Below are 25,044 nucleotides of genomic sequence, written 5' to 3'. Positions count from 1 at the left end.
CTCTTCTCTGTTTTCTTCTGTGAAAATATCTTTTCCTTCTGTGCTTTTTATTTCTGTGTGTGAAGATGATTCATCTTCTGGCTTCTCTTCATACCCACCAGCCTCTCTATCTCCTGTGACCTCTATGGTGCTAACCTCACCCTGCTCTGGCACTGAAGAAACTGGCAGGTCTAGCAGTCCTGTTCTTGGGTTTTCTGTATCCAGAACGGGCACTTGTGTTGTGTCTGCAGGATTATGAAAAAAGCTCTCAGTCCCTACCTCCACCAGGACAGCACAGCTATTCCCTGCTCCTCCTTCCTCCCCATCTAATATTTTGCCTTCAGACACATTTTCAGTGTGTTCCTCTGGCTGCAATCTATCATTTCGGAGGCTTCCCACATCTGTGTACCAAACGCTCTGCTTGATATCCACCCCTGCCTTTGCTTCCTGAGGAGTGCCTGAGTTTTCTACCAGCCACTCTGCTTCTGCCATACGGCAGGCCGCCTGGGACACATTCTCTAAATTCATACCATCTGTCCCCAAACTAGATGAAGATGGCCGGTCCTCCTTGAACTCTGCACATTCTGCTGCATCTTTATTCACCGTCGCCTGGCTCACTTGAATTTCTGCTGCAGCCATTTCGCTCAACTTGTCGATCCTTTTATCATGCTCCTGCAACTTTAATATCTCACTTTCACAAATCTCCTTTATGTTCTCAGCCTGAGTACCTGCTGGTATCTCAACTGTTACCATCAGCAAACTCCTTATCTCATTCACATCATCAGGGGATTTACAACTCTTTTCTGACTTGCTTTCTTTTTCAGCATTATCCCCAAACACTCCTTTCCCTGTGTTTTCATCCTGGGAAATAACCCTTGTCTCAGTACTTACTCCTTGGCCCTTGCTTTCTTTCTTACTGTCCTCTTTAGACCCTGTTCCTACCACATATTCACTCTGAGATAATTCTTTTTCCACGCTGATTCTCTTTCCTGCATTCCCTAAAATCTCTGCTTCTGCTACATTATCATGTGGGCAAGTCAGTTTTATCTCTGCAACTTCTTCCTGTGCTTTGCTTTCTTTTTCAGTGCCACTGATGAACACAGCATCCGTTGCTGATCGACTCTCAGAAGTCACCTTTTCCTCCACTGCTCCTTCACGTACCTTAAAGTCCTTTTTAGCACTGGCTCCAAAATCTTTCACTGCAGTTTCAGTCCCATGAGACACTTCTTCCTCCACGGCTTCTCGTTGTGTCTTAAGCTCTTTTTCAGTGTTTACTGCACACTCTGCTTTCACTGTGTCCTCATTCTCCAAAATGATTTTTTCCTCTGCAACCTCTTGTTTTTTAAAGGTAGCTGTAAGGGATTCCTGTATTTCAGCAATGTCTGTACTGACCACTTCTTCACTTTTCCTTGCTGTGTTAACAGAAGTGACTGCCTCTTTGCCTGATGACTTTCTATCATCAGCATCCTTCTCCCAAGAAATTTTTTCCGTCACAATGAGTGTTTCATCACTTTGAGTTTCAGGGTCTGACGTCTCGGCTCGGGTGGCGGAAGGCTTCTTCGCGGGAGTGGTTTGTGCTGATCCTGAAGGGGTCTTGAGGTCCGTTAAGCTGGACACGCTTTCACAGGGCAAATTCAAGTTATCTTCAAAGAGGTTGTGCTTCTTCATAATGGCAGCTTCTTTTATCACTAGATAAAACAGAAAGATTACACTCGTTTGGAAAGACTGACAGAGGTACCTTGACAAAGGTACACCCTTTTCCCAAGTTTCTAATGTCATATGTTCTGATATTACAGAGATTTGATATTCATTTTCAACTTGCTTTTTTACTTTACATTTCTTGGGGTGGGGGAGGGTTTTATCTGTTCAGAATAAGGGACCTTCAATATTGACGTAAGCACTGCTGTAATGGAAAACTACCAAAGGACCCGCAATGAACGTAGGTAATGTATCAATGCAGAAGTATTTACACTTAATATAGGAATAAAAGTGTGCTCTTTACATTAATTATGATACTGATATTTTTGAATAGGATTGCCAAAGAGGAGCCGTTAAAGCTTATTGTGCAATCCAGAGGCTTGTCTTTTATCTAGGGTATAGAGAGACAGATGGATCCGGAGAGATACAAGTATTTTACATATCTATATATGCCATCAAGAATAGTTTCCTTTTCTGACACAAAAGCAGAGGGGTTTGCAGGGAGGACTGCACTGGCACTAGTGGTTTATTGGAAACTGCATCCAGCAGTACATTTCATTTGGGGAAATTAATTTTCACTGCCATTAGATATCACCGAGTCTTTGCAAACGAGCATAATTTCACTCCTTGGCCCAGGGAATCAAGATGAAATGAAACTGGCATAATTACATTTCATCAGAAGCAGGCTTGTGCCAAGCTATCCCTTGTGCTGCAATTCAGACTTTAGGGCTCGCCACACACATTCAGTGAGCTGAATCATAACCACCAGTCTTCAGGAAAGTGGGACCTCGGTCTGGAACAGCCTGCTTAGGACTCTGGGAAGCTCTCAAGCAAGTGCTCACTGGCCAGTAGCTGAAATAGTATTACTGTCACCTCAAGAATGTTCTCACCTTTCAGGGCTTCTTCAAGCACTGTCTGATATAAAATCTCTTCATACACATTCTCTACTTGGATTACGCTAGTGTAATCAGCAAAAATAAACTGCTCGTACTTCTGCAGCTCCTGTGCAGACACAAACAAAGGAACAGATATATAAAAATGAGACATTCTGAGAGTTCTGCTTCAACAGAGCACCTTGGAGATGCCATCTAGCAGGTCTTGCAATGCTCCTTGCTGGCTCTTGAGGTGGACTATTTTAATTATGACTGAATGAACTGCATACGTTCACAGTTTATTATGCACTCATTAAACTATTCTTGCACTACAATTACATTCAAAAGCACTATAGGTCATTGTCATCTACACAATAATAAACAATTCTGAAATAAATAGCTGGTGAGGAAATGCCTTGCTCGCTGTTCATCTGAGGAGGCAAACCCATGGTGAGCATGGGAGATTCAGGGTTTGGTTTTGTTTTTCTAATAGGTGTGTAACATTTTTAGCTTGCTGATTTATATGCAATAGACTGTCTAGACAATAATTGAGTCATAATCACTAAGCAACTGCTTAGTGATTTATAAAAAGTATATTAAGTGACCTCTGCCCACTTCTAGAAGAGGCACCTACATAGAGACATCTGGAGGTTTTCAAGTAAAAGACCTGACCAGACATGTCAGCCGTGCCACACGTTTGTTTGTAGAGCTGGCTGCTCATTTCTGCAGAGGCACAATGCAAAATGCTTCTGCGAAGTCAAACAGAAAGGGCTTGTGGGAAGTTTGCACCACCACTGCTTCCTCTGTCCCGTATGACAGAGACACAGTGTGGGACTCCATCCTCTCTACATATATTCAAGGTGCTGAAATGCTTGCCCTGCGCATACACCATCTCTGAAGGCACTGCTGACGATCTACAAGAGAGTATTATTTTGGGGATAGTAAAGAAAGTAGAGCGACATACGGAAGAGTGTGATTTTAAATATATTTTTGAAAGTTGTAAGTTTTAATAATCCATACTCAAAGACTTGCAAGCATAACTTGGCAAAACACTTCTTTTTAAACTTGTTTTTGGAACTGACACAAGCTGGAGAGGATCAGCAGGAGCAGCACACCCTGGTGAGAGCTTGTAGCTTCAGGGATATGATGAACATCAAGGGAAAACAAAAGGGCAGAGAAGCAGGGTGGCTTAGGGCAGTCATCTTCCAGCAGGATCAGTGAAAATGCAAGAGGGTATGCACGGGCGTCAAGAAGAGTGAAGACTATTTGTTTTGAGCCAAGGTGAACAGCATTCCAGCTGGCCCCTGACATAGCCACACTGATAACATCTCCATGAAACTCTGGCAGCCACGTTTGCTGAGAACTAACCTACCCGTATGATTAAGGGCAACAAAGAACGTCTCTGTATGTTTGTTTCCTGATGCTTGACGCAATTGCTTCCATTTAAAATCACAGAAAGCAAGCGCACGGCCTGTCTGCTTGCTGCTCCTGCTGTCCAAGCAGGCATTTGGATTTGAAGAAGGCCGTCAGCAGAGGCTGTGTATGGTCACAGCTGTGCCTCAGGGTGCTGCTGAAGAGGAAAGTGCCCTCCCCCACAGGCTGAAATTCAGCCTGCAACAGGGCTGCTGAACACAAAGACAAGCTCATAACCTATAACCATAACTGTCAAGAGGAGTCCAGTTTGACTGGACTTCAAGATCTCTAGGGAAGTCACAGAGTTAGAACTGTTATGACTAAAACTTGTTGCTTTGGGGGAGTCAGAAAGGCTTTAAGACAAGAAGTGCCTAAACAAATCTACGACAACAACATTTGACCTTAGAAGAAGCAGCTGTACAGAACCATAAAGATAAGGAACTGCAGAGCAAAACACTAAACAAGAACAGTCCATCCCTCACGGACAGTATATACGTAATCTCAGAACTGAGTTTGTGCAAAAGCAAAAGTTAACTAGCAGACACAGTGAGGAAGAGTATATCCTTCATCCAGAGACCCCTGACGACCACCCGGAGACACCAACAGGCATGAGCAAAGAACGTTTGCATATGATAATGAATTATTGAGAAATAATGAATATGTATATCTTTTCTTGGAAAACTAATGAATATGTATGTAGAGCTTGTATAAATTATGCAACTAACCCTGTGCGGGCACACACACTAGGAGGAGTGATCCCCTGTGCATCCAGCGCTGCAAGAAAGAGTAACTACGTAATAGTTGTCAGACTATTGAGTCCTGATTTCAGCTTTTCACAGCATCAGAAAAAATGAAGTGGGATGGGCAAAGGTCTGCAACTATCTTTGAGAAAGCAAGCTGCACGTACAGTTTCCCTGTTTCCTGAAATCTTCCTACTGCCACATCAGCTCACAGACTGGCAAATCTAAGCATCATTTGGCCAAGCAGGCAGCCAATCTGCACAACTCTCCGAGAGAAAACAGCTTTACATAGTTTAGGATTTACTGCCAAGGTATTAATCCTTCCTCGCCTTTCAATATTGGTTTTTTTTTATTAATCACAGAAACCTACTGGTTTGCATGTTGAAGCCAGTGACTTTTGCATTGTGGGCAAAGTGATCTGTACCAGTGCTTCTTGAAATATCTTCTTCCGGATAGTGCTGCTGTCATAATCATATTGCTGTCAAAACAGACAAAAAGAGAAACAAGCCCAAATGTGTTTGAGGTTATTAATCACTCATAGGAGGAAGTGGTTCTAGTTAACCTGTAACTGGTGATGGATGAATCCCAAAGGATACGACGTCACAGGCACGCTCAGAGGTTTGAATTTCCAGCTTTTAAAAAAATACTCTAAAAGCTGGTTTTCTGGATCTCTTTTCCCTTTTTTTTTTTTTTTTTTTTCTTTCACCTAGGCTAGAAACAGCCCCCTGATTGCTCTCTCCAGGTATTTCAGCACTGCCTCTTCCATGAATAATGAATACAGGGGCAGGCTAATTATAAAGCTAAAAACTGATTTACCCAGATCCATAGCATCATCTCCAACTGATTTAATTGCAGTTAGAAGGTCTACACATGTAAGTACTTTTACAGTTTCCTGCCCAGAACTAGGTTTCACACCCCAAAATGAGCAGGTTTGCTAAGTGCCACCGAATCAATATCTCCAGCTGGATGGGAAGTGATATCTTCTTTCAAATACTGAGATAAATTCACATAAACTATATTCTCCGTTTCCAAAAAGGCAGAACCCAAGGTCTTTCTGTGCAAATACCGCAACATCACATTTACCTTCAGTACTCTCAGCTTGACTTTTTCAATGGTTGTTGCAACTTTTGCTGAGTCTGCCTGGCGGCTTGGAGAGAACAACTGCTCAAAAGTATAAACTGCATTTTCCATCAGCTAAAAATAATAATTAAAAATCCGTTAATGACCAGTAACATAAAATTCCTACATATGTAAAGAAGCACAATAAATGTAACTGCTAACTTAAAATGTATTTTTGAGAAGGTGAGATGAAGAAAGAATAGGCGGCCTGAAAACAATAAATATTTCAGGTACATTAAATGATTGTGGAAGGTGAAGAAAAGACTTGTTTAGTTTAGACTGCAACACAGTTTTGGAATGGGAAACAAAAAAGAAGATCATTTAATGCAAGAGAATAAGAAAATTAAACTACCTCAACTTCTATTTTCAGTTTATGGGCAGGCCAATACTAGGAAGTGTGCTAATGGAACTAACCGAACAGTTATATCAGCAAACTTATTCAGAGTACATTCATTTATATTGTCCAAAATTTTTCTGCTGTATTTCAGTTCTCTGAAGACTAACATGCACAGAAATGTTGCAATAAATAAAGAAAAGTAAGCCTTGGTATCATTATTATGCTATCATAGTTTTCTCGTATATATTTCATGTCACCACCCAAACTGATGGTGACAAAAAGTAGAATCGATCATCTGTGCATAAAGGCCATAGACAAAATTCATCATCCCTAATAAGAAGACTCCCATTGACTCCTACCGGGTTCTAATGGTCTTAGTCATTAATACTGCAGATAAGGTTTTTTAAAAACTAATTAATCAGTAGCTTTCCTTATAATACAAATAATTATCAGCAAAAATCACACAGAGTGCAATAATTTCTCACAGAATTATGTTAGGCTGGCATTTGCCATATTTTCACGTTATCCAGAGATTCATTAAAAATATTAAACCCCCTACTCTGAAAAGATAGTTCAGAAAAACTGTTCTACACACAGTTATGTCTACTTAATGAGGCTTTGCTTTTTCAGGGTATGTGTTTCCACTCAGGTTTTACTGTATTCTTGTTAGAGAAGTACAGAGACATCCACAGGGAGGCTGTCCATACAGCTGGTCTTCCTTTGCACCACCTGGGACCATCCCAGTTGATATACATAGACAGCCACATACTATAGAGGACTTCTTGTAGTTTGTAACTTAATATCTACATACTTATTGGTAAGATATGCTTTTAATTCCTTCTCGGCAAGTAACATTTTCATTAAAATATGTGGTGACAAATGTTGAAGGCCGACTTTTATAACTGACTTTGCAGATAATGTAGGATTGGACTATACAGGCCATTTATAAATGCAAATGGAGAAGATGGAGGTTTAGTCCATTTGTGTGTCCATCAGAAGGCTGTACAGTAAAGGCTCATGCACTGCAAGAACTTGGATACATGAAAAAGACAGGATCAGTGTAGAGTTAAGTCTGAGGCTAATTAAAAGATGAACTACTCATTTTTTATTTCAATTTTTATTTGAAGCAAATCATAAATTGGTGTAGTTCTAGTGAAGTCACTAAAGCTGCTTTATGCCAGTTGACCATCGTGTTCCCAAATTTCCTAAAACTGGCCACTAGAGGATGCCAAGCTCCCAAGCCAAGGAATCCTGCTCCAGCCTCCACCTGAGTTAGAGTTAAGCCAAATGATTCTTTTGTGTTACAACTACACCAGCATAGACATGTCTGACCTTACTCGTTAATAAAATAAATGTCCATGGACACAAAGTGAAACTACTTCACTATTTTTATGAGAAACACCAGCCTTTTAAAGAGAGAGAAGCAATAACAGCATTTTTAGAACAACTTGTGCTTTAATTCATTTATTGCTAATTTTGTCTCATGTTCTGTTCAGGAAGAGAACCCCACTTGGTTTGTATGGGATATATTTTCTGTCCAATTCTTATCTGGACTCATGGTCTTCACTTACAGAAACACATTTTATTTGGCAGCATTTTGGAATGGTCCCCCCTGAAAGACCCAGACATTAAATCAGCATTTTATTTCTGAATAATTCTTTGGCTGTTGATCATGGCTGTACTTAGAAGACCTGCTTTTAGGAAAATCCTATCCTAACACTGTGCTAGAGACTCGCTTTCCATATTCAAAACTCCCACTCCACAGAACTGGACCAGCTCCATTTCACAAGATTACCAACTAGATTATTTAGTTCTCAACTACGGATTAAAATCACAGGATTCAACACAGAGCTACAAGGCCAAATCTGCCTCGTGATCTGGCAATCAAAAGAATCCTACTGGCCAGCTCCTAACAGATTTCTGGCCAGGCATCCAGAAGAAATGAAAGCAAAGCAAAATTATAGCCTATGCCAATACACACTAGAGGGGAAAAAGAGGTGGAGTTCCTTTTTCATCTGAAATTGCGTAGTCACTTCAACCATTCCCATGAAAAGTGAAGTCGGTTAAAACACCTACATGCAGCTATATCCTGAGATGTCATCTGTGTCCAAGTAATTGCCAGTTTCTAAGATCAATTGCGTTACTTTATATTCATGAGAAAATAAACTACCAAGGAGGAGACATTCCGTTTTGGTAAAATATATTTAAGATCCTTCCTGAAAAGGAATATATTTAAGATCCTTACTGAAAGACTCACACGCATGCAACCTCACAAATGTAAATGTGAAACAGCTTTGAGATGTGATTTTCTTAGGTTTTGTTACCTGTACTTTGATTGAGATGCATTCTGGAACTCTTGAGTAGCTTTTTATCAAGATTACTTTGAAGCAGAAGGACAAACCTAACCTGTTCTCCCAGGAGGAAAAACTGGATCTTACAGTACCTCTTGCATGAAGTTCTGTGTCCTCTGAATCACAAAGTCAATGTGATAGACCTTGAAGCGATTCTTGAGGTCTTGAAGGAGCTCCTGGAGGAGGTTCACCTTCAGATAGCAGGGCTCCATTTTCACAGAGTTGAATGGTAGCTTCATAAGCTGATCCACATTCTGCATTCCAGTGGAGGAAGAACAGGTTTTGAGAGAAAGCAACCAGAGGCAAATTTTTAACAGAGAATGTAACAGTGGCCCTAAGACAAATTCTGATATCTACACTCTAGCTGCACAAATACCGCAAGACTTTCTAATTGACAAAACCAAGCGCTAACATACTACCACCTGGGAAAGCGAATACTACCAGTCCTTGTGCTAATGTAAAAGGCCCCAGATATATTTTCTTACCTCCTTTAGCTTCATGATATCATTTGTCTTCTGGAAGTCCTGGATGATTTCATTAACTTCTTTATCAAAAAGTGAGCGGACTTCAGTGAACCCGGAACTCACCGGACCCATGAGCTCCTCCAATATGGATGCAAGAAAGGGCTGGATATTTTCTGTGCAGCACCTCTGGGCAGGCTCAGAAACAGTGGCTGGAGTGCCAGACAAGACAATGGTTGCATTTAGGCTACTAAGAGATACAGTGAAAGAAGTAATCTGAACTGATCTACTTTACAGTGAATTAAACGACTCTGTATCTTTCCCTGGAGTCACACTCTGCAAAGATGGTGAGGGTGATGAAAGGAGAGTTTATAGTTTCATGAATGAAACATGTTTTCCCAAGCCCCAGCCAACCAAACACTAGCAGCTTGGGGGCACTGTGAGAGCAGAGGAAAGGGCAGCTGTCAGTACTGATACACACTGGCAGGTCTGAACAGGGTGTGGCCACCGTGACTGTAAGGAGGTATCCGAACCTGGTACTTTACGGTTCACTGAAAGTGAGAATATCAACAGAACATAATGAGTTTTATCAAAACAGCTCCTAAATTATCAGCTCTTTATTTGCTAGCTTAAGCAACATCGACTAACGTTTTGCCAGCATGTTACTCTCATTTTTATATTCATAGCAAAATTATAATTACTTCACATCAGTTTAAAACCACCTAAGAAGCCCTTTGGATTAAGTATTCTTTGGTAGCCTATGAATTTGTCATATAACCAGAACCTGTTTTTGTGGCACGTTCCTAGACATCAGGTCAAAACCACTACACTTTTAATTATGCTTATATGACCCCTACCTTCATTGCATAAGGCTGTCCAAGTAAAAATGAAAGCAGAATGAGCAACTCTAATTAGGATATTCAAAACCTGTCAGCTCTAGCTCCAACTTGAGAAGACCCAGTATTTTCACAGACATGGGGGCCACAGATACCAGTTCTCATCAAAGGCAGCAGAGGTTCAAAGAATTTTTTTTCTGAAACTTAATGTCTCTGGTTGGATTTTTTTCAAAACACATGAGGATTTCAAAACAAGGACATCGGGTAATTTGAGCAATACAATGGGAAACATTTTAAAAATTGCTCCAAACACAGCTGTTCCTCCACTAACCTTTGATTTTCCCAGCTAAGAAGTTCTTGGAGTTCAGAATCTGATCCATGTCTGAGCGAATGGTTCCTTCAAGAGTTTTTGCAAAATCTCTGCATTCTTCTTTCAAGGTACTTAATCCTTCTGACACCTGTTGCTGGACTAAACTGTAAGTTTCTTCTACAATCTAAACCCAGATTAAATTAATAAGCAGAAATCAGAATCAGCACGCACAGACAACTGCAATGAGAAACAACTACTCTGCAAATACCAGTACTTACACCAAACCAGGCCCGCTTCCTGTCGTTCCTTTTTCCTTTCATTTTAGGCAGAATCATCGTCTGAAGGTTAGGCAGGAGTTCTTCCATCACAAGGTTGCTCAGGATCTATATGATCAGAAGATTAAAATGACATGCTCACACACTGTTCTTCATCTGAAAACTGAGCACTCACATCACAGAATGATATGCAAACACAGGCAACCTCAAATGTACAATGGCTTATTTATCCCAGCTTGCCAGGGGGACTGAATTTAAAATATTATGTATGCCTAAGGGAGGCTCTATGTATTTCATCTGAAGCATATTTCACTGAAGACTTTGGGAGAACATGCAACAGTTGACATCAGATGAACTAAGAAGCCTGTTAAAATGCACTGCATGCTATTATGAAATTGCCATGTGAAAATCAATGGAGCTAAAATGATTGATATCAACTGAGCAACGGGATCAAAAACATTTGAAAAGTTGGTTTGCTGACTGCTGCTTCTCCAAACTGACCTTGTTCTGGGACACTCACACCCTCCCAGAGGAGGTATGATTGAGGAGAAATTGTTCTAAAGAGCCATCAGACAAGGGATGCTTCTGATAGGAAGATAATTGGCCCCAAAAGAAAGATATGACTGTACCAATGTGGATCTCCAGCACTGTTTCAGGCGAGTACCAACTTCACAGTTCAAACAAGAAAAGAAGAACATCCCAGGAAAACCAGAATATGGGACAGAAATGGAACCCAGAAATGTGGGTAATCTGCGAATCAAACAATTCTACTTTATCTGATTTCTTTTTCTTTTTCAAAAATGTGTACCATGATCCAAAAGATTCATTAGCTCCAGCCAAATCCTGAGGTGAAAGGGATAAAATAAATAGCTGTTGGAGTTCGTGAAAAACTTTTCAAGCAAATACTTTTGCCAGTAAAAGACAACTGTACTGGTCTAAAACCAGTAAAACTTTCACATTGGAGAGTTCATATAAATTAAAGTCTCCTCCCAACACCTCAAGATTCTTGAACAAAAAATATATGAAATATATAACCTAAGAAGCTATTCTGTGGCAAAGGTGCACCACAGCAGAAAGGCAGCAGGAAGAACAGTATCCAAGGAACTTCCACACATCAAGTGTCTGTGCTGGAACGTAGGAAAACTGAGGAGAAGGTATCATTGCCTCATTTTTTTATTATTTCTGTAAGTATACAGTCAGTCTATCATTGCTGTATTCTTCTGAATTGACACTGAATACTCTTCTCCCTCAAGAACATTTTCACTTTGAAACAGGGTTCAGTGGTTGTAGAAGAAATGCATCACCCCCTCTGATCCCACCACCTAGCTGGCAATTCAGTCTTGCAGATGGTTCCAATTAGAAAGAGAAGCCATCAGACTGGGAATACAGATGATACCAATTTGGGGGAGTGGTCAATAGGCTGGCAGGCAAGGCTGCTATTCAGAGGGAGCTAGATGGGCTGAAGAAATGGTTGGACAAAAACCTCATGAAGTTCAGGAAAAGCAAATGCATAGTTCAACATCTGGGATGGAACAATCCCGTGCACCAGTACAGGCTGGCAACAACTGGTAGAAAAGCAGTTTTGTGGAAAAGGAGTTGGGCATCTTGGTGGACAAGAAATTCGACATTGGTCTGCAGGGTGCCTTTGTGGCAAAGGGCAACAGCATGTCGAGAGAGAAGAACCTTCCCCTCTATTCAGCATTTGTCAGACTGTGTCTGGAGCCGTGTCCAGTTTTGGGCTCCCCAGTACAAAATAGATCTTGACACACTGGAATGAGTTGAGCAGAGGCCACCAAGGGTCAGGGGATGGAGCACATGACATGTGAGATGGAAGGAACTGGATTTTCTCAGCTTTAAGAAGATAAGGCTAGGGGGAGACCTTATTGCTGTGTACAACTACATAATGGAGGATGTTGGGCAGACAGAGCCAAGATTCTTGGAATTGCACAGGGAAAGGAAGAAGGTGGTGGCTACAAGTAGCAACAAGGGAAAAAGGTATTAAGAAATATGTTTCACCATGAGATCAGTCATGGCAACAAGTCATGCAATCTCCAACCCCAGATATCTTCAGACCTCAACTGTACAAAGCCCCTGAAGTTGGCTCCACTTTGAGTGGGAGATTAGGCCAGACAACCTCCAGAGATCCCCTTTTAACTACATTATTCTCTGGTTCTGTGTGGTTCTCTTGATAGAGCCACCCAACTTTTTATAAAAGAAGCATCAAAGTCTGGCTTCTTCGATACAGAAAGAATGAAATAGTGTGAGACAGATTCCTGGTTTCATTCACTGGCACCCATTTCAGAAGTTTTCTTCAGAATCACCTATGCTGTCAGGCTTTGCACCTCCTCTGTCTAGATTTGAACTACAGCTTTCTTCTTGCCCATCCCACACAGATGCACCAAACTGGCAATAAATACACAGACTTACAGGCACACATGTGGTTTTTAGAGTCTAGTCTTTCCGTTTTTAAATTTACGGACACTGTAACTCTGGCCTGAGAAAGCTGCAAGACTTCTCTTTCTCCCACGCTTTCTTCTTGTTGTTGGCCAACAAGGCAAACTATGCAAGCAGAGGGAGGCATCGTGGGACCTGCCCTGTTTCTATTTCTTTGTGATCTCAGGTCTCGAAATACGTTTCCTATGGAGGCATCTATCAGTGCTGGAGATATATGCTAAATTCTTGAACTCCTCTACTTAAAGCATCTTGATTTTGAACTAAATACCTCAGTCCAATATTTGCTTCAGTCATTAGTCAACCTTGTGATTCAGAGGAGGGAGGGATATCTTTTATTTCTGGACATGTTCATTTTCTGTTAATAGATCTTGCCCAGGTGTGTTTGTACTGGCCTACAGTTACAGATGCACAGCTGCCAGTTTAGGATGAGAGGCAATACAATTGTGCATGTGCTATACAGAATGGAACAGAACCCTTTCATCAAGGCTTTTTATCTGTCCTGACTGTACAGCACATATGTGGTTGTCCACAGTCTCTTGAAAGCTTTGAAGTGTAATGGATATCCTGCAAATCAGAGACACTTAGAAACCCTATAAAAAAGCAGTCAAAATGCATCTTAAGGTTCTGTACATTTCTCATTTAGTCTGGGTAAAGGATTACTACCTTGCTCAACAGTTTCAGTAGTGTCTCACAGGCAAAAGTATGTGTGACTCCTTCCTCTCCCGTGGGCCTTCAACAGTTTTTGCTGAGTGATGCGTATTTGCACCCAGCTTTTTTCCCTGCTTCAACAACACCCCAGCACAACCCTCATTCAAGGATTACTGCCCTGATGCACTCAGCCGCTGGCTGAGCCAATACAGAGTGCAAAAACACTGCTCAACTTTGCATTTTCATCATGCTTGGAGTGCCAGTATTTCATGACCTTCAACCTCATGCATTACGGCTGCTCGAGTGGGTTTTAGACATACAGTTGTTACTAATGTCAGAGCAACACTGCTTCCTCCAGCCATCACACTTGACAAAGGGCTCTACAAACACAAGAAAACACTCCTTTTGCGGGGGTGTGCTCCTTTTTTACTGCTATCAAGAGTCCCATGATGCACCAATAGCACAGCTGGGAAATGGCAGGAATTTAGACAGCAAAAGTAAGTACGAAAGGGCTCTGACTACATGCCACGTGGTGCAAAACAGTACCTCCTGGGCATAAGACAGCCTCTACAGAAATATAACACACAATACCCTACTTATTAATATACTTATAATATACCTATAATATGCAATACCCTATTACTGTTGTTTCATATAACAAGTTCTTATAGATTATGCCACAGCACCACTCAAATTCAGCTCTGCTGACTCAAATACATGAAAACCAATGGACTAGTTCAGGTCCTGAACTAATGACTCGCTTAAAAAAAAAATCTCACGAAGAACCCAAACTGGAGCACCATAGACCGAATAATAAATGTGACAATAGATCAAACATTATAATAACATTAGTGTGTTGTAGTGCTCTCCCTATGAGGCTGTTCTGTTGCTTGTAACAAGCATTGTCAAGAATTGCCTGGTTCTAACCCTGTATTTCAGCACTTAACCTACAGAAATACCATCTAAAATTGAATTTATCCTTTGTTAGTAATGAAACCTTAAAAATGAAAAAGAACAAAAACAAAACCAGGAAAAGGAACTTTTACGACACCAAAAAAAATGTAGTAGGTCTTCAGCTGAGTGACTGGGTACTTGCTGATATTACATCCATGTTGCAGTACCTAGGCAGAACCACGTGAGCTAATGCTGCGGGGACTCTGTCATGATAAATGAATGTCAGGGAATGTATTTATTGGCATTCTGCAGGGTTTTCACAGCAACAAATTGTAGCTTGGTTGTTCCAAACCATTCACTTAGCTTGGATATTTGCCTAAAATAATTATCATATTTGGTCAAAGCAGGCATGAGAACACACTATACTTACAGAATGAATTATTACTAAGAAGATAACAGCGTAACTAGTCTGGATGTCTTCTGATTACAGTCCTCTCGAGGTATATGGGTTATGAGTAAGTAGTTGGCAAGCAATAGGAAAAATAAAACATAAAATGAAACTAGCACTAGAATAGCTCCACAACTTGAGGGAGCAGGGGAGAAGAGAAAAAACCTCACTCCCTCCACTGCAAGGATGAAACTCCTTACACTACAGAATTTATTATCAGATGTTAGCAGGAAGCTTCAGCCGCTGACATGATGGCACTGGGAGAAACACTGCTTGTGGATTCTTCTCCAGTTTCCACATTTGTCAGCATTTGAAAGGTAGACTTCTCCTAGAAGAATAATCTGGTTTCTTAAAACAAAACCTTGGATTGTGAACTCTCCATCAGGCTTTTTTTCCATTTTCCCAAAGGGAAGCCAGATTTCATCAAGGAAAACACCCGGCAGCTGGTACTAAAGTAAATATTTGCTGCTGAGTGCTCAAGTGCTTCAGAAAAATTTCATAAATCAGGGCCCAAATAATGTCTCAATTACACTAAAAGACATCTGGAGTGATGCCAGAGGGATTGGTGGTATTACTTCAGCTACCATCAGTGCTCCAAAGCTGCTTACTCAGGTGCCCAAATATGGACCCAGACCCTAAGCTTAGCATCTCGTTTCTGAAGATCTGAAGCACACACATTTTTGGTGTTTAAGTGTGACTTACTATGCAAGACTCTGTTTCAGAAGTCTGCACAATAAGTAGGTCTACTAGTTTATCAGCTCAGGACTAAAAGCTTCATTCCAAAAGAATGGGGAAAGGCAAAATGAAGAGATTCTTCACAATTTATGCTCATCTGCTGTTCTGTTCTTTGTAAAGCCTGATCTCCTACAATGGCATTTAGAGGCATTAGAGGACAAGCAACAGCAAACTGTTGTGTTCAGTGAAAAAAGTAATAGCAACAGAAGAAAAAACTCTCTCTCAACTGCAGAACAGCTGTCATGAAAGATAGAAGAACAGACCGCAGCCCAACGCAGCCCAACAGCAAGTATCTGCTGAGTACAAACCGTGGGTTCTGAGCTTGGTGTGTATTGCTTTAGGTCTCACTTATTTACCAAGAACAGCAGCAAATGTGGTAGCGAGATGTTAGCAAGCGCCTCATTTTAGACACAGTGTTTATTCACCAATTGACCCCGTGGCATAAAATTGAAGTAGATGTATGAGCTTTTTGTGGAAATGTGGCCATCCCTACATTCCAGCACAATACAACAACTTTAGTTCACAGCACACTTTCTTTTACTTTCTAGCAAAAAACTCAAAATGGGGTTTATTAAAAAAGAATTATCACTTACATATCAATAAGAAGTATCTTGAAATCTTGGGTATTTCTACCTACTAGATTTTCTTTCTAAAAATGCCATTTTTTCCCAAGAGCCTTTACAACCTTCACTATCCTCAGAGCTGCCATATCCAAAGCCAAAAAAGAAGGAAGATATTCTTTTACCTCTTTTTCATTGCCGGTTATCATCTCCCATGTTCCATAGTGGCCTTTCTCTTGCCGGAAGAACTGAATGGCTTCTAAGAATGCCTCCACTTCATAAGTGGTCTGCTTGAGAAAATCTAAAGAAAACAAGAAGTAACACAAAGGATTTACCTATAAATAACCTTTAAAAAATAACCATTTTTTTCTGATCCATTTTCCTGTTCCATGTGCATCTAGCAGTAATATTTTTAAATCATTTACTAAACCTGAATGTCTGAAGACCTTGAGCTTTCATTAAGATCTAGAAGTGTAATGTAGAACTATCACACTGCACATATGAACCAGCACAAGCCATCCCATATAAGTTGATAAGTTAAACCACCACCAGCAAACATGAATGGAGAGCACATGATAAGGTAGGAGTTTTATGGCAGCAAGCCTTGCCTGTAGCAGACTTTGACAAGGCAGTCATTAACACATGAAAGCTCATCCCTTGCCTTTATAAATGCACATGCCTATGAGCAATGTAAGAGTGTACATGGGAAGACTTTGAGAGTGTGTACCAGGGCCAAGAGCTGGGAGCTTCTGCTTCTTTAATTTAAGATAAGAATTAAGAATTTAAGATAATGATAGTCAGCTGATTGCGGCCCTTGATAAATTGCTAAACCCTGAGTTAACACTCCCCCAATAATCTTTTATTTCCTATTGTTTTATTAAGAAATTGATGATCAAGATGATTTTTCATGGGCGTACAATAAAACAGTCCTCGACAAAGTAAGCACCATGCTCATACCAATTAAGCACAAAACCTTCTGACAAAATCATGGTGCTTTCCCTAAATATTTCAGGAATGTTTAACCGCAGCTCTGGAGTATCTAGTTACTGTTCACAGTTAATGCTGCTAGGTGGTAGCTCTTCCCAAGAACAACGTGGTAGCCTGGGGACACTCTTGTACAAGTGAGACTACAGCATGGAAAAACCTGAGAAGTGGCTGAGCTAGTTTGTTCTTACAAACTCCAGATAACCAGTTTGGCAACAGAAATTACATCTCTGGCTATTTGCTCTTTCCAAACTGCTAAAGGCTTTCAAGAGAGCTGCAGCCAACACTATCCTTCACATGAGAGCGCAAAAAAACACAGCTAATTAAGACTGCAACAGCAGTTATACAGCAGAACTAGTTTGTCATGATTTGGGGAGAAACAGTCCCTCTGCCTCAAAATGTGGAAAAGCTCCCTAGAACACTCACGCTGCTTGGCAAACCTGAGTAAGAAAAGCCACCACTGAAATACTTCAGGAATTCAGGTGCTGTGTCTTCGCTGTGAAACAGAGCTTCGGGATTATTGTGAGGATTATTATCTTAAGGGAAAAACAAAGCCATGATGGTTTATTGTCCCCTCTTTGAGGTTATCTACTTGCAGCCTTGATCAGCTAAAGTCCTGTTGTGCGCACATTAGGAAGATAGGAGGGAAGAATAATGATGTTAATTCTCCCAAAGGCAGTATGCTGCTTTAAAAAATACTGATATCTATAAACAATTGTTATGTGAAGAGTGAGAGAGTAAGTTCTCAAGCCTTGCCTGCAAAGCAAGACACTTCTTTTGACTGGTTCATGAAACTTCTTAAAGAGAACAGCTTTATAGGAGGCTTGCATACATGCCAAGGCCAACACAGGGATCATAAAAATTATGGGAAACACAAAGGATTAACACTGCAGTAATGCCTGAAATGTCTCCTCCATGCGCTTTACCTAAAAACGAAAGCTACAGAAACCTACCATTAATTTCATTAATGCTTCACCTTGGTTACTGCTTGAAAACAGCACTGTATACACTGTATAGATTTTATCTACGTAGTGGGCAATGAGGTTTCAGATCTGCTAAAAGCCCGAATGTCAGAATTTCCACTTTCAGAGTTTCTCCTGGGTGTAATAATTACTTCAGGAAGGTACGTTATACATACTGAGGTGCAGTAAACACTCTCTCAGTCCCACTTTATAGATACCATCCCTGTTTTGCAGACATTTGGAGGTCCAGAGAGACTACACAATTTCTTCAAGCTCACACAATGATCAAACAAGAGAAGAACAGCCAGGTAAAATTCCAACCATACCTTCACTGCTACCTCCATGATTTATAGCATTTTTAATAGCAAGTTACAAACCAGGATGCTAAGATACCAGTGAAAGAGTTGTAAGGCTGTTCACTGCCAAGAGAACTTCCTCTGATGGCAGCTTTAATGAAAGACAGAAGTATTCCACCTGAGAAAGTGGTGGAGCATTGCATCTGAAAGCTTTTGTCCTCCCAAAATTAACCTCTGAATATTTTGACAAGAAGAGGGCCGAACTTGGCTGGAGGAAGGAAGAACTGCAGCTCCTGCAGCCCTCTGATCGTGACTCACATGTTTTCCTTCTTCACAGCTGTGCTCCCTCCTAACCAAAAGGGACAACAGGCCATCCAAAGGGTTGGATCTTGGACCTGCTGAGATGATGATGCGCCAGAGCTGACAAGATTCTGCCCTCTAATATCAGCAAGTTTTAAAGTCCATGTTCAAGGGAGTATTTTCTCTCTGTTCTGACCATCCCCAACCCCATAGAGAAGTGGGAAGAAGGTGCTAAAAATCCAAGAGCGACTAATTTGAATCATGGGAAAGTATCAAGGGAATATTCATGGGAATGTTCATGGGAAAGATATTAAGCTGTAAGTACCATAAAATCCCGATCTCACATTCCTTCCTATGCTAGTAAACACAGGAGGAAAACACAAGTATGGCAGTCTTACTACAAAAGCAGCTCCAAGTAGAAAGGAAGCTTTACTCTTCAAGGCTACTACAATTGCTTAATCTAGGCAATTTCATTCTCACTTTCTATAGGAGAAAAAGATTGCATCAGCGATAAGGCACTGAACAACTAGATCCATCCAGTGCTGGGCTGGGCAGTAGCTGTTGGCGAGGCACACAAGACAGAGGCACATTCATGGAATACAGCTCAAGAGAAGGGAATTGTACCCAAGCTGAAAGGACCTGTGGTGCACATCCTCTGAGATTTCAGCAGGGAAGAGCCAGGGCTTCTGTAGATCAGATCTAGCAGTTTATGAAAAGGCTAGAGGACTGTGGCTGGCTTGGCAGCCAGTTCCACTATGCCATAGCAAAGCGAAGAAAACAATGAAAAAGCTGTCAGGGTAGCCCCGCTTGCGTGCAAGAGAGAGGATGGTGCGTGGGAGATGGAAGCAGACGCTGCAGCTGCAAAGAGGGCAGGTGGCAAACCCCAGTGGTATCAGGAACAATTGTTCATCAGCAGAACGGACGACATGTGCTTCGCTCTTCTGAACACCCTCGCAGGGGCTTCCCCTTAAAGAAATCTGGCTGGCATCTATCATGCGTGACGCATCTGTCCCCACTGTTTGTAGAAAGTGGAGCATGTTAGGGGAGCTTGGTGCAGTGCTGGATGTAGGTCATCCTTATCCAACTCCCATAAAAGCCATAAAGTTTACTGAATGCCTCCAGCAAAAGGCTGGTGAGGTACCCAGACGGATGCTACATGCTTAATCCAGGCTGGTCTGCACTTGGAAAATTACCCAAGCAGCTTCTCCAGCTGTTAATGAATACAACATCAGCTTGTTTGTGGAGAGCAAAACAAAATTATCTTTGTTCTGTTTAATTTTAAAATAAGAAAACCCACCTAGAGACTATCTTTACATATCCAAGTGTGGAGCCTAATTTTAATAACAGATAAGATATTGCTAACCATAGATTCCTTTTATAAACATAACAGAATGACTGCTATGAAGCTCCTTTTTGAAAAATGGAAGGACATCTAGGAAGGACTTTTATAAATCTCCCCAAATTTGCATGACTCTCAGAGGCATGGCTGAGTTTGTTCAGTACTGCAGAGAGACGTCTGTAGGCATGAGCTTCCTTGTAGCATATAAACAGTTTAAATCCCTCTCAAAAAAAAAAATAAAATCTCAAACCTTATCTCATCAAAATGATACACAGAGGATTAGGCTACTTGGCACCCGCTAAGAGTGCACTTGCACCTGGTGCAGAAGTGCTAACTTAGAGGGTCCCCTTTCTAATTTCAGCTGTATCCGATGTTTTGGCTGCTGTGGGACTTGCAGTCTCCTAACAAGGTGCTCCAGGCTGTGAGTTGCAGTTCCTTCTCCGTCACTTGGTAGAAGAATGTCTGGTCATACAGGCAAGTAACAAGGAAATCTTCAGTCCTAAGTTTCCACATGCTCTTCCGTGCACTGCAGGACAACTGCACTTTTGTTTGAAGATGGACACGTCACTGGCACATTGTTTAAAAGCCCCTTGAGAAAGGCTGTCTGAACAATTTTTTCTGACGCACTAACACTTCTTGTGTGTGTCTGAAGACAGTAGTGGAAATTAATTGCCCTGGTGAATTTGGTCTTTTCCGTAGCCATAGGTTTTACATCTGTTAAAACACCGAAGATGTGTGTGCAAAAACTTCTATAAATAGGCCTTGTTACCAGAAAGGATGAATGCTGCAGACCTCACTGCCTCTAGCTAAAACTGTGGATTTTCAGCAAATCCAGATAATATGGAATCTGTATTTGAACGCTCCCGTTCAAATTTTGTGTGTGTATGTGCTGCAGGCTGCTGCACAGGGCCTCTTGCTGTGCTTTGTAGCAGAAAGCTCAAAACCTGCTGATGTTTAATTGCTTAGATGATGATTTTTAAAATTATGATCAAAGGAAGATGCCTCTTCAACATTGCATATCCTAACCTGCCACGCTAGCTGTCAAAAAGTGAGTATTTCAATATCCAGTTTAAGCTGTGTGCCCCTCTAAACAGTAATTGCCATTAATGAAGCTATTCAAACTCATTATTGTAGCATGAGAGAGGCTAAAATGGTCATTGAACAACAGGAATGCCAATAGGTGTTTGAAGACAGACGGTGTATTGTTCACCTCCTTAACAAATGCCATGGCGACAAGTCAATTCTTCGTATACGTAGCAGCACAGCTTATTTCTGTACCGCTTGTGCAACCGCGTGGAAAAGTCTGTGTTTGGGAAGAGCAGGGAAATGCTTCTCCAGCACCTGGTGGCACTTCAATCAGATGCGATAACCAGACAGCAAGAATTTTCCACCTCCCAGAACTGATGAGATAGTTTGCTCTACTGAGACACCAGTGGGTCACAGCTCCCTTCTGCATCTTGGCTAATTCTGCAAACTGGGACTCAGTGATTTTTGGATACAGCAGCAGCATTACCACGTTAAACTGTTCAGAGAGCCAAGGAACTGCAGTCAGGATGTTTTATGATGTGTAAAAACTGAGTATGTCATTCTTCAAAACAAACTGAGTGCCCTTATTGCAATCCAGCAAATGTCCTTCTCCCATATGGGCTTTTGTTACAATAAATTTATTACTTTTATTGTCAATAATACTGAAGGGGTGTATTGACTTTGGACAAAGTGCTTTACCAAAGCAAGCTAAACCACTGAGAGTAATCTAAGCTTTTTGGCTGACATTTGACAAAGGGCTGAGGCCCAAAGACGTAGATGAACAAGTGTTAAAACAGAATCCAGAAGTCTGAGCTCACAGAACACGGGTTTTAATTAAAAAAATGCTGATTCTGACATAATGCCCATCATCTGACTATCAAAACTCGTAAGTAATCCACCCTGCTTTCATCTGTTTCCTGCAGCGCTCACATCTACATATACATTCCTGAGCTAGGGAGCTGCCTACAGTTTGGTGAAGGATTCTGCATTCGGTGAATATTATTTTCCATATGGTCCCTGAATTCTTTCTGTAGGTGACTATAATTGATACTAAAGCAATCTGGCATCCAATGATGGCCCTCTTTATAAGAGATGATCATGTAAAGGCCCATAGGTAGGAAGGTAGCCTTGCCTGGCTCTTGCCTACAGCATCCTCATTAACTGCAGCTTTGGTCAAATGTCTCTTCCCAACACAAGTTGCTAACAACCTGATATACTTCTTAGTTCCCTCCTACAAGACAGCTGGGCCCACGAACACCTCAGATCTTCAAAAACTACAGGCTGACCTTGGTTAAGGAGTGGGGAAGGCAGGAGGACAGTTACTGGAAGGAAATGAAGATGACCGAGGAGTTGAGCTCGGTGGCCTTTCACTGATGGGGAGAACATTTGTCACTTGCTATAATTTTTTGAATGTGATAAATTAGTAGAAACTGCATTTAATTTTATGTGACCTTATAATAGTATCTCTTTGCTTCCTCTTCTATTTGGTCGAAAGCTGGCTGATCACCTTATATAGCACTTCTTGGGACAAGAAAAGTCTCTGCACAGGTATCATTGAAGGGCCTTCCTTCTTGTGATGCTACAAATAGATAGTAGGATGTAGATAAAGCTGAAAAATATTTGGAATTTTAAGTGTCTCATCTTTGACTTTATCAGTCTGAAAAGACGGTGCTTCCACCACCTACTATTTCCACTGGACACTGCTACCCTCAATGGAATAGATTTCGCACTAAGAAATGTAAATTTCATTTTCCAATTTTCTTATCCTTCCAAGTGATCCCCCTCTCACCTTGGCATCTGTTTCTTTCAAATATATCTAGGTTGTTATTTTTCCTCTGCTTTCCATTAAGCATGCTCTTTAATAATAAAAAAAAATCTAATTGAATTTTTTTTTAATTTAGTTTTTTTAAAACAAAAGCTGGTAAAAATGAAAATAGGGAACGCCAAACAGGGGGAGGCTGCTGAAAGAAAAGGCTGCTATTTTCAAGAACTGTGGTGTCTTAACCATCTAAAAACACAGGACATTTTCACCTCTAGTACTGGTACTTCAAAGAAAGCTATTGCAAGCTGCGAGCGCCAAAGGATTTGGGGTGAAGGCAGCTGGAGAACATCAGGGAGTAAGAGACATTCATGCAGTTAAGGAATCATTCTGCCAACCTCCCAACACCACAATTAGGGGATGTCCATCAAATAAAAATAAATTTGTATGATGAAGAACGATTGCCCTTTCTGAGAGCTATCTTTGTAGCATAGGTTTCCTGAAATAGCATTTTTTCTAGCATTTCTGGTAATACCTGCCTGGGATTTATTTGCTGTGGGTAGGGACTGCAGTGATTATTGTCTGTTGCTCATATAGTTTCTGTTTAATGATGAGCAAATTTCTACTGTGAGGTGTATGAGTAATATCATCACACAGAGGATCATGGACAGGACACAGAGAATGGCTACAAGAGAGCAAGACCAACTGATCATCACACTGTCAGAGGGCAAAAAGCGACCACCTGAGCTCCCAGCACATTTTAAGAGCTGTTGCTTGTAAGATATTACAGAAAATTCATACGAAAGGCTATGGCCATCAACTCCAAAAAATGAGGTTCTGAAAAGTTCTGTCTCCAAAAAATAAGCAAATGGTCCCAACCCAAAGGGGACAGCAGGTAAGAAAATGAGAGCGAATCCATCTGTTTGAACCTGGGGAGACGAGGAGAGCTTGGGAACTGGACCTTAGGAAAGGATAGCTTGCCCAGGGCTTGCAACACAGCTACAGCACCTCTAGAAAAGATCCTCTGAATAAAAGGACACACTGCTTACTTTTACGAAATGGAGTCTTGTCACATGATTATCCAAATCAAGAACAAAGTGAAGTATAATGCCCTGGGTCTGAGAAGCATCAACCTGACAGCTCTGATGCTTTCCTGAGAGCAATGTGGTATCATATTATTCATAGATCATGCGGTATAAAGCTGCCTAACCACTAACAGAAGCGAGATGAGGTCATTTCCCAACAGGATACAACCCTGCAATAATACGCTGTATTTATAGCAAATCAAGTTTTGTAGTGCAAGTTCCCTCCAAGACCATCAAACCAACATTCAGCAGGTTTAACTATTTGCTTTGCAGCACACAATGCCTGTATTAAAACTGTTCAAAGCAGCACAAGACAGATTACAAGGTAACTCCCTCTGCTGGGACCAGCAGCTTCATGTTTCATAGTCTAAAACATGAACACACCATATAAACATACACAAAGAATCGCAATATCGTTTATCTCTGACAATTTCCAAGCGCTTTCCCAACCAGCTGCCATATTCCTGGTGCAGATGAGAATTTTTCTGCTGTTAAACTTTGAAGCTGGAGCCCAAATACAACCTTACACCTGCACAAATGAGTATCTTTATGGCTCCTAAAATAGGGTTGGATGGTGGGCACAAGGCAGTGGCTCTTCTGCACCACCACACGCTTGCACGGTAATCCATATGAAAAGGAAAATCAGCCTGAGGTGTGGAGGTGAGAGGTAGGAAGAACATAATCGCAATTAGGATTTTAGCATATTAATCATCTTGGTGTTTCAAAATGAATACACCTCCTACAGACTGAAAATCCTAACTATAGCACAGGCAAGTACGCTTACTGGAAAAGCAAAAGTCACACTGAATGAAGGAAATGATGTTGCAGAACAAAAACACCCCATAAAGAGGAAAAATAGTCTTATTTTAAGCAAAATACTCTAAATTATACATATAAAAAAATGTCCTAAAGCATTTCATGGGTTTTGTAGCACCCTAGAAGCCTCACCAAAGATATTTAGAGCAAAATGGTCTTGAATGTTATGACAGCATTAATATTTCTATGGAAATTTGCACACCAGTTTTGAAAGGTCCAACTGGACCTCAGGTATCTGTCTGGTGAAAGACCAGCCATGGTGTCAGCCACTCATGTGGATCACGGGAGATCTGATCTTATTAACCATAAAGTGATTTAATTAATCAAAGTGCAGGAGCTGCAGTGAG

General features: G+C 41.1%; 1 protein-coding gene across 1 annotated transcript in view; it reads right to left on the bottom strand.

Moving 5' to 3' along the window:
* NIBAN1 (niban apoptosis regulator 1) overlaps positions 1-25,044 on the bottom strand; it is a 69,253-nt gene that overhangs the window by 2,729 nt on the left and 41,480 nt on the right. Inside the window, 9 exon segments of the mRNA XM_064454383.1 lie at positions 2-1,667; positions 2,568-2,679; positions 5,073-5,180; positions 5,786-5,896; positions 8,602-8,763; positions 8,995-9,182; positions 10,138-10,300; positions 10,395-10,499; positions 16,316-16,431. Of these exon segments, the coding sequence (XP_064310453.1) occupies positions 2-1,667; positions 2,568-2,679; positions 5,073-5,180; positions 5,786-5,896; positions 8,602-8,763; positions 8,995-9,182; positions 10,138-10,300; positions 10,395-10,499; positions 16,316-16,431 (2,731 nt within the window).

Source organism: Phalacrocorax carbo, chromosome 6 (genome assembly GCF_963921805.1).
Source record: "Phalacrocorax carbo chromosome 6, bPhaCar2.1, whole genome shotgun sequence".
NCBI lineage: Eukaryota > Metazoa > Chordata > Aves > Suliformes > Phalacrocoracidae > Phalacrocorax > Phalacrocorax carbo.
The sequence above is the reverse complement of the archived record's forward strand: the minus strand, read 5'-3'. Positions and strand labels throughout refer to the sequence as shown.